The following is a 10,758-nucleotide window of genomic DNA, read 5'->3' on the forward strand; positions in this document are numbered from 1 at the left end:
GCAGTGTGAGGTGTGGGTCTGCCCCTCCCCTGCCTCCCCGGACCGCACGTCACTGGATAGAGAAGGTTCCGGGTTCGAACCTGGAGCCTTGCTGTGTGAAGTTTGTTTCCAAAGATGTGCAGGTTAGGTTGAGTAGTGCCTCTAAATTATCCATGGGTGTGAATGTGAGTGGTCATTTGTCTCTGTGCGTCAGCCGTGTGATAGACAGACGACCTGTCCAGGGCGTATCCCGCCTGTCGCCCAGTGTCAGTAGGACTGGCTCCAGCCCCCACTACAACCCTACAGGATAAGTGATATAGATAACAGATGGATGGATAGGAAATAGTAAACGACATCATTCCCAGGGTTCAGGAGCAGGCAGAGACAACAGGTTAGGGGTAGGGGAAGGTTGGGTCAGGTTAAGCATCATAAGCTTTTTTGGGGTGAGGTGAAAGTTGGGTTCAGATTAAGGTAAAGGAAAACACATATCTACAGGGGAACAGACTTCACCTCTACTCCAGACTCTTGGGATCAAAAGCAAACTGAAAGGTTTCACATCAGCCATTTCACACATGAGGCATCATGAAATGTTTCAATGAAATGTTCTTTGTGGCAGGAGGAGAGTGTATGTGTGTGTGTGTGTGTGTGTTCGTGGTGATGGAGGAGCCTGCCACCTGTGTAACAGTGTGACTCACTGACTTGTTTTTAACAGTTTCTGGACAATAATGAAGCTTTACGGCACAGAGGAATAAGATATATGTAGAATTTAATTCTCTTTAAGGTAGATGTGGCACAATGAAATTCTTAGAACACAAACATCCCCGCCCAGCTTCACAGTGCAGCTCTAATTCTATCAAACAGTGTTTACAGAGTCATTTAGCTCCTTGCTCTCCTCTGTTATTACTCTCTCCACTGCACACACAGACGCTTCCTCCTCCTCCTCCATCTCCCCTGCTGCTCCATCTCCCCACTCTCAGCTGCATTATGACACACCGCCTCCCTGCTCCAACCTCCATCTATGTTCTTCTCTTTCTTTTCTTAATTGTTCCTCCTCTGTCTTCTTCTCCCTGCAGCCTCCCACACCCAGAAACACCCAGAAACACCTCCACTTATCTCATTAAGCCTTGACATTTTCACACCCACACACATACAGTATAATTTTTCATTTCATTTTTGCTCTCCCTGCTTCTTTTTTTCCCCGTTTACATCTCACTATGCATCCTCTCTGCATTTTCTTCTTTCCTTTCCTCCCTCCTTCCCTACATCTCCTACTGCACCTCCCTCCATCACTTGGTCTCTTCTCTCGTGGTGGTGGAGTTTCTCAATAATTTATAGGAATCTAAATTTCAAATGAAGCTCAGAGAGAGAGGGAAATCTTTTATTAACGGTGAGGAATTAGACCTCTCCCCTCTCTCTTTTTCTCTCTGCCCCATCCCGGCAGCCCTGGCTGCCTCTTGCTCCCTTTCCAACCGTTGCCATGACAACCATCTCTCGTCCTAGAAATAGGGTGTAAAGAGAAATGAAGGTCACTCCCTTGTTGTGTCTCTCGCTCCTTCTTTCTCTCTTTATTTGCCACATCAAAAAAACAAGACAACCTGCAAAATACAAAATATAAGCGCTGTCTAAAGAGAAAATTTGCTTAAGATGATAAAGATCCATGTAATGCTCCGTTTGAGTTTCTATCTAAAAAAATGATCAATAAAAACTGGAAGATTTTGCTGTCAGATCAATGTTTAAGTAAATAAATACATGTTGTAAATAAGTACAGTATAGAAATACAATACTTAAGTAGAGTAAATGTACTTTCTACCACTGGTCACTGGGAGGCAGGAAATCTTCTTAGCAACATTAATGAGATAAAAAATAAGGGTGTGAGGCTGGTCTAAATGTGTAAAGTAACAAAAAACATCATTTTCTTTGAACAAGAAAGGTCTCCTGCTTTAAAATCAATAAAAATGATGAGAAAAGTCAAAGATAGCACAGAATTTCTTCTTTGTTTACCAACTGAGTGCAGTCACTGGTTTCCAAAAGATATTCGTACTGACAGTCAGCGGTTAGTCATAGACACGACAGCTTAGACAGCGGTGAGTCATATTCCCACCAGGCTTCATGTAAAAAATATTATGACTCTCTGAGTAAAAACAATGTTTGTTTTTCTTGAGGATTCTATCCAGGACCGTAACACATGAGAGCCCTGGATCAAAGATAGTGATGCCTGTAACTGTACCAGTGAACTGAGTTTATTTCTGCTAATTTATCTTCACAATTATTTCCAAAAATTACTTCCACATCACATCAAGGCCTAAATATTTACACTCAGATCAATTCATGATTCTGCAGACTAGAAGGAGGTCGTATTTAACTGGGATTTATTCCCTTCAAACATAATCAAATACTCAACATCAGTAGTCAAGATCAACAGTGTCTTTGATAAATGTATAGTGTACACCCATACTCATTGTGAATGCTTCATAAAGCAGTCGATTTAAGGCATGCATGCACAGGCACGAAAAGAGTCTGGTGTCAGCAGATACTATTCATTAATAAGAGAAGGACATAATGAAGTTGGCTATCAGTCTGCTCATGCTTACAGATTGTCCCTCACCTGGCTAAATAAAAAATATAAAATAAGGCAGAAAGCAGGTTATACTGAGCGTTACAAACAGTAGATTACCATGTAAATACAAAAGAGATCCAGAGAATGAGAATAGAAATATAAAAAATACAAAGATCAGGTAATCAGGTGTTGAAAGGGCATTTACAAAAGGAAAATGCTAAACAGGAGTGAAAGAAAATACCACATTGAATTTCTTCTGTCAGGAGCCACTTAAAGTGTTGGAAATGTCAAATGAACCAAAACACAGCTTCTGTACCTTCAGGTACTGTACACTTGACTGCATATTTGAAATGAGAAGCCCTGAGGAAGATTTTCAGGAAATGTTTTTATATGATCCTATTTAACACGACATGTATATCAGTCTGATACTGGACTTAGATTAGTCCCATATTGGGCTGGTGTATCAATGTAATTTGATTACAACAGCCTTATTTAATTTATTATTCCTGTTCATACAGGACCTTCATTGTCTACTTACAAAACAACAAAGAGTACAGCAGCGTGGTTTTATTTATTTATTTTTTTACATACTGCCATGCTGGAATATTGGGGTGGGGGGGCTTGCTCATTATTACTGACTGAGAGTTAAGTTTTCCCAATAGCCAATGTACAATGTAATTTACTTAGCCTGTGCGTTCATTACCACAATCCATGAATTAAAAGTTATTACAGATTGGTTTTGTTTCCTACTTTGTAATGGCTGTTTGAAGTTTATATTAAAAGTGACTACTCTGAACACATATCCATCTTTTCATCAGTACAGTAACTTCATGAACATTTACGTTCTGTTACAGATGAAAAACGTCTCTGCTGAATCTTCCTCAGAACGTTTCATTTCTTAATGTAAGACAACCTGACAGTTTTATGTTTATACGGTATATACTGTATATTTAGAAGTTATTGTATTTACAGTTACATTTAAGATGACTGTATAAATTTGTGGAATTGTGTTCACAATTAAAACCCTGCACATTATTATTAGAATTACAATGTTAGCAGTGAAAATATCCAACACAGCAAAATACAAACAATAGCACAAGAGATTCAACAGTCAGGTAAACTCTTTAAAGTGAAACCATAGTTGAGAAAACACTGTAGGTAACTCTAAGAGGTGGCACAAGCAAATTCCATAAAAAAAACTGTACGAGTACACTGCTATAGCAAAAATCAGGAAAGCTAGCATTCATACTGACACCATGCTGGGCCCTTTTTTTGTTTGTTTTTGCATAATGTGTTTAGTTAGCAGGCATGCTACATACAGTACAGGAGTAGGTGGAGTGGAAATGGAGGCAGAATGGAGGTGACTTTATGCCATGTTCACGTCATACTGGGGCTATGGTGATTACGTATTTCTGACTTGTAGACAACATTCATTAACATCTAAATTATAATCGCATGCACCAGGGAAACTCTTCAATTTAACTAAAGAATATGGTGGAACTGGAAAACCAAACCACCTGAAGGAATCACCTTAATGAAGTGAACGCTCACAAGTTGTTTAGTTGGCCAGAGACCATTCTCCTCATATGACGTGAATGCAGCATTAAAAGACCCTCCACCTCTGAGCCTGACCTTAGCTTTACAGGGAGACACCATCTGGCTGGTGCAAAGTTCAAAGGTGTCACTACTTTGACCCTTCAAACAAACCTCTGAGTCTTCATGGCAGCGGCATCTTCAAAAATAAAACCCACGGTTCGTGTGCATGTTTAACTTCACATTGATCATGGATCAGTTATATTTCCATGACAATCCAAAGAGGAAAAAGGGGCTATCTTTACTGGGAGCAAAATTTCTTATATGTTTATTTACAAAGTGCTACTCAGCTCTCCTGCTAAATGAGGCTACATTCATATGTAACAGCATACTGTAATAAATACTGTAAACATGCACAGGATATAGGAGATGAAGGGCTGAATTAGATCCATAACAAGAGATTCTCAAAGATCCCCCCCTCAAAACAATCTGTCCTCAAAGTGTCTGTTAGCACAGACACATTTTCTGTGTGCAGAGACAGGCTAAAGCAAGAGGACTGTATCTGTGCAGATTGGCACACACTCAGGTGTTTGGCACAGCGTCACACTGAGACTTTGAAAGCTGAGAGAACACTGACTAGACAAGGTCAAGATGAGTTTTATGAAAGTGTAAAAAAATCAATCTGTTAATCAGCCAATAAACCTTCAGTGGTGCCACATCATAACCAGAGTTGCACCAAGTGCCCGACTGCTGAGTTTTTACAAAGATGTTTACTAAGACCAGCATGTGTGAAATTAGTTCTGGCCCAGGACCATCTTTCAACAAGAACAAAATGCCAGATCTTGGGTTTGGTAATTAACCAAATGCAGTAGTGGAACTTACAGTAGTTTCAAGCTGTAGATGAGGTTTCCTCAGACAAACTGCTCTGCTTAATCACAAATCAAAATGAATTGCATATAAGTGTTTGGAGACAAGTTTCAAAAATACAAGGTTTAGTTGAATGATGTGATGTTTTAAAGTAGAACAGTCTATTTTGTGCAAAACTGCCTCTGTTTTTCTTTGTCCCAATTCCGAACAAGGAAACAATGCTAGGGAAAACAAAATGAATGAAGGAATTTGGTACTAAAACTGCAGAAGATATCACTGTGATTAGCTTCAGATCAGTTTCGAAATACATTTTGCAAAAACTGTTTTAATGTCCATATTGGCATGTGAATACTGTTTTTAAGACAGCCTTGGAAAAAGTATGAACCTATCCTTTAGTCATGCTTCAGTTATTATTGGTAACACCAGTAGCATTGATACTAATTCGACTGACTGTACTTGATGTTTGGTGTTCCCATACTCTTAGAGTGGACATGCCCCATTTGTGTCACAGCTTAATGGGAACTACTCTAAACTAGATGTTTTCTGTATTTAAAAATACCCACATACCTGCAAAGTAAAAGAAACCAAGACAGAGTTTCATGAAATGATTCACATAAACAACAGGCATTGTAAAAAAACAAAAGACCGGGCTACATTATCAACAGTGATAACAAGTGAGTCTCCATTTACATCAAAGAAAAAGCTCAACCATTTCTGGCCTTGAAGATGAAGAAACAGGCTTACAAAACAGAAGAAATCCGTCTCACATTAGATCATGTTGTGGGAACCTGAACACTCAAGAGACAAGATCTCTTGTGTAAACGTAATCTTAATCGCATAAATTAAATGAAGGCAGTGATATCACAAAAAAAAATCACATCAAACTGTTTATCAGATTATGTCCATTAAATGGAAATGCTGCACCTTCTCTGGTCACAAAGAAGAATTAAATATTTCTGAATCAGAGGGACTTGGCTGAAATCAAGCAAAGAACTGCACCCAGACGTCCAGACGATCACAACTCAGTACACAACATACTTTATATTGCTCTGCTTCACCCAGTCTCTTTCTGTCTGATAGAACATCACAACTTCACTTCTTTTCTTTCTTTTTTTTTTTACAATCACTGATCTAACTTATATCCTGTCTTTCTAAAACAGCTCATGGAGTTATGGAGAGCTGAAACTAGAACCTTTGTGATGTTTTGTGATCTCTTTCAAAAGTTATATAAGTTATATAAACAATTAGAAATAGAACAAGAATAATAATTTTAAAATTTCTTGGCAGTTCTTACTTAAGTTTAAGATAGTTGACAGTGGAGAGAAGACAAGAAATGACCCTAATTTCTAAAGAGGAATGAAGACATACAACAAAGGTTCGCAAACAGTGGCATGATTACATGTCAGCTTCTTAAACCTCGGCAATGTGATATCAGTTTATAATTCTGCTTTTAGCAGCTTTTAACAAACACCATCTAGTAATTACAGTTAGAGTGGTAGAGAGCCAAAGTGAAGTCAGAACTTCCAGGATTTGTTCCAGAAGTAAGAAAACTTCATTCAAAATCCCAGTGACATTTGTAACAATACTAACAACTTCAAATCCAGCCTGGGAACAGTCTTTCTTAAGGCTTATGCTGTGTGGCTCATTTTGTATGTCAGGACAATGGTGGTAATTTGATGCTAGAAAAACTAATATTATAATGTTTCAGTTTTTAGTGGCCTTTAATGAACAGCATTCCCTATAAGCCCTGGATCTTTGCAGGCTGAATGTCAAAACAGATGAGCACTAGGTGAGATGAGGTTTTTTTAGAAGCCGTGATTGATTTAAAACTGGGAAAATGACTTCAGAAGAAAACTTTGTATAGATATGGACAAAATAAAGATTTAACTTTGTCAGGTTTAAAGTTCTAATAACAAATGAAGCAGGTGGCAATTTGTCTTAGAATAGGAACTCCAGAAACACACTAAAAACTCTCAGAAAGAATGATGAAAGAAATGCTGAATGAGAGCTCGTACTGAGTTAGAGAAGATGGTGGAGCAGACGTGATGTCTGTGCTTCTGTCTCTATAATGTGACGGCCGAGTAGCAGCAGTGTTGACGTGTCTCCCTCTGTGTTTTTATGTGTGCACAATAAACAGAACAGTAACTGGTGGATGATGGAACAGTCCTGTGCTTTCTCACATCACAGATTGCTCCATTTGTCTTTTCTGCCTTCATAGCAACAAGACTGACAGTTCCTCTTCAGTTCATGTTGAACTATCGCAGCAGCAGCATCTCCCGGGTTCAGTTCAGCTTAGACCAAGTTTCTAATGTTTTTTTGGCATTAAAAAGTGAAAACCATATCCTCCAATTTGCTCCACTATGGGACCTGTGGCTTGGAGATGCATTTACAGATCAGTTTGATCCCATTCCCACAGTGGTACATGTCCATTTCCATGACAGAAGATATACTTGTTCAACAATGAGAGGAAATATAGCAGGAGAAAGCAGTCTGAGAATGAAAGAAACTGCTAGCACACAATGAAAAAAGTATCTGGTGATCGATCCTTTCCTCCTCCTAAGTCCAGACTGATCACTGGTGTCAGGAGTTGGTTTGTTGGTTGTGTCGGAGGTAGAGCGTCAGGCAGACCATGCTTGTCGTGCAGCAAGAAACAACAGCAAAGAATAGGAACGAGTTTTTATTTATTTTTCATCTGGTGCAGGAGCTTGAGAACGATAGTGCTTTGGGAACGGGGGGAAGGTGTTGTGTTGGTTTACATGTTGTCATGAAGTCGGTCTCGCTATTCCAGGCAGTTTGATCAGGATTTTAATATCACTGGAGAGAGAAAAGACTAAGGCTTAGATTCCTCCTGTGAATACATTGAAACAAAGACAGAAAATGAGAAAATGTGCATTATTGATTGATTGATTGATTGATTTCAGACAAGAAAATAGCAAGATACACTGGGCACATAAGACACACTCCTAGAGAGCAAGTCCAACTGGCTTTCTCAGATGTGATGGTCATAGTCACAGATTTTTAGCCTAAACTCAATTTAACTAAACACAGTTCATGATACTGCAGACTAACAAAGATCTTGTAAACACTGTATGGTTTCAAAAAGAAAATCTGGAACAAGCTGGTACAGAATATTGTCAGAACATGTCAGAAAGCTCTTGATGGAGAAATTTATGGGAAGGTTGAGAAAAGCAGATGTTACTTACATCCCCAGTTGAAGGCAATAGCTGCAGCAATGATGGCAATCCCTCCCAAAATGGACACAACAGACAGAATCATGGCGTTACGACCCAGACGGCGAGCTCCGTCTACATTACCCTGCTGCAGACTGTTTCGGGACTGAGGAAAAACACAGGGTGAAGAAATTTTGCTCTGGGTCATGGGTCAACAGTGCAAATTTGTCATGGAAACTGGTTGAAAAACTGCAGCTCTGTTGAGCTTTTTAGCCTTTTTAGGTCCTTGTTTTGGTTTTGTGTCACATTTCTTGCCTGGTTCTGTCTCTGTGTTTTTAGCAGCAGTAGGCAGTTGTGTTCATCAAACAAGCTCCGATAAATGGACTGTAAACCACCTGCTCAGCAGCAAACAACAGACACAGTTAGAGACAAGCTGGTGAACCCAGTGGCGTATTTAGCAGCTAAAAAGTCAGTAAAGACCAAACCAGAGCTAACGTCACTGGCATGATCATGTTGCTCCCTACCGACTAAAACTGATTACTGTAGCTTCAACCTGACTTTAGATTGAGACTCATTCCACAAAGGTTTGAATCGGTATTTCTAGAAGTTGTGACACTTGTAGAAGCAACTGTTTTTTTTTCTTTTCATCAACATAATTTATTTGAAAATATGATATTAACTACAGGCGTATTCATTAAAAACATTTTCCTGTTAGGTTGATAAACTGTAATCCAGGAGACATTTCTGTCAAAACCTTCTCACTGTTGCAAATCATCAGCATAAACTGCAGGAAACAGATCTGCTTTTCAATGGAGAGTTTTATTGTCTCATAAGCTAATTGGTATTTTGTCGGCTTTTCCATTTATTTCTATACAAACAACCCAGTCTGAAGTCGTACCATCACGGAGAAGGTGAGGGCTACGATGTTGATGGGCCACATTGGGCACAAGCAAGACAAGATGGCCAGGACGAGGTAGTCCCTCGGTTTAGATCCGTCCACAGGCCCCTCTATGATAGCACTGGGCTGGCGAGTGAGTGAGGGCCGGGGAGAACTTGCCGCCAGTGAGCCAGACCGGCTGCCCAAACGGGGGCGGCCGTTAGTTTGGTTTCTGAGCTTAGCTTGCTGCTGAGGTGAAATAGCGGGTGCTGTGGGTGAAGAGTCAACTATCACTGGACCAATACCATTACCTGGAAGAGAAGGAGTCGGCAAAGAGGATTAAGGGACTGAAAAATGACAAATTACTGAGCCTTTTTAAAATGAGACTTATATGGGTCTTTTCACATAATTTGTCAACAATAAGAAAATTACAAAACAACAACATAATCACAAAATGCCTAATCATTTTTATAAATAATGTGCTAAGAAAATATTTTGGTTTACTTTCATACTTAATCTAAAAATCAGAATTGGAACCAGATACTCATGATAAAAAGCAAATTATACCCAACCAGCCCTGACGTTAACAATTGTTGTGATTCACATTTGACTACTATAATTACTGGTTTTGTTTACATTTCTTTTCTCATCATGTGTGCCCCTTGTTCTTTCAGATGCAGCTGCTTCTCACCACCCTCACTCAACTGTGTCTCGTTGGTGTAATCAGCTCCCATTATATAACCAACAGTCTGCCTTCACTCGTTGCCAGATTCTCATCTTGACCTTTGTCTGTGATTATCTGGTGCTGCTATGTATGACTTCTCGGTTGCCTACCTGGATGTTTTTTGGATATTACCTCTGCCTGCTCCCCTCTGAGGTGTTTGCTTTGTAGTATTTGACCACTACTAGTTCCAGACTTATGATTTGTGTCTGTTCCCTGACTGTCTGGTCTGCCTACTCCTTGACCCTTCTGGCAATGAACAGTCCCTTTTGGAATTTTAAAACATTTCTAAAGAGTTCAAAATTTCAGATAAAAAAATTCATGTGCCTGATGTTCAAAAGATGACATACAGTTGCTCTAAGCCGGAGAATGGTTGGCTCTTTCTCTGTCTTATAACCGAAAATAAAGTGTCATGGTTTCTAGGAGGTGTTAATGAAGGGTCATGCACAAGCTGACAGCTGTTGCATTTACTAGTCTCCATGTTGTCACTGGTTACTGCCAGATGGTCCATTGCTTGTCCCTCCTCTCTTTGATCATCCTCAGGAGCATCTGTTGCTGGGGACAGGGTTTGTTGCTCCACGCTGGCTGGTTGAGAAGTCACAGCGATATGCTCAGCATCTCCAGTGTCCTGCTGTGTGCTGGTTGGCTGATCTGGCTGCTGGGACTCCGCCATGCTGCTAGATGGCTGGGCAACTCTGGGACCGGTGGCCAGCAGACAGTGCAGACAAAGCTAAATGTTGAAGAAAAGCTGAAGGCAGGGCACGCGCTGTAAACGATTAAAGAGATGGAGTCAAAACTTTACTACTGTACCGCTGCCCTAAAACTCACTAAGTTTGGATTACTGATCTGCTGCTCATGGGTGGAGCCAAAGGGGAGGCCAAGTATGCATTTTTTTTCTGGTGTTTTATAATTGATATTGTTCAGATTAGTCTGTCCAAAACTTTCTAGATCCAGCACTGTTGCTGCTGAGAATTGGCCCTGATTATTTTGTGTTTTGTTGCTTTTGATTTATACGTGAAGGAAAGTTTTCAGCAATTAATTTCAGACCTGCTGA

The 10,758-nt window shown here is 39.9% G+C and overlaps 1 protein-coding gene across 2 annotated transcripts in view; it reads right to left on the reverse strand.

Moving 5' to 3' along the window:
- Positions 1 to 2,331: 2,331 nt before the first annotated feature.
- LOC109967543 (proline-rich transmembrane protein 2) overlaps positions 2,332 to 10,758 on the reverse strand; it is a 17,555-nt gene continuing 9,128 nt past the window's right edge. Inside the window, exons 2-5 of one of the 2 annotated variants that reach the window (XM_020613197.1) lie at positions 10,176 to 10,470; positions 9,005 to 9,294; positions 8,140 to 8,272; positions 2,332 to 7,750 (exon numbers count right to left, since the gene is read on the reverse strand). In XM_020613197.1, coding sequence (XP_020468853.1) covers positions 7,734 to 7,750; positions 8,140 to 8,272; positions 9,005 to 9,294; positions 10,176 to 10,377 — 642 coding nt within the window. In that variant the 5' untranslated portion in view covers positions 10,378 to 10,470 and the 3' untranslated portion in view covers positions 2,332 to 7,733. Of the gene's footprint in view, positions 7,785 to 8,139; positions 8,273 to 9,004; positions 9,295 to 10,175; positions 10,471 to 10,758 lie in introns of both variants that reach the window. The other variant, XM_020613198.1, reaches the window with a different exon arrangement.

This window comes from Monopterus albus, unplaced genomic scaffold (genome assembly GCF_001952655.1).
Source record: "Monopterus albus unplaced genomic scaffold, M_albus_1.0 scaffold131.1, whole genome shotgun sequence".
In the NCBI taxonomy this organism is placed as follows: Eukaryota; Metazoa; Chordata; class Actinopteri; order Synbranchiformes; family Synbranchidae; genus Monopterus; species Monopterus albus.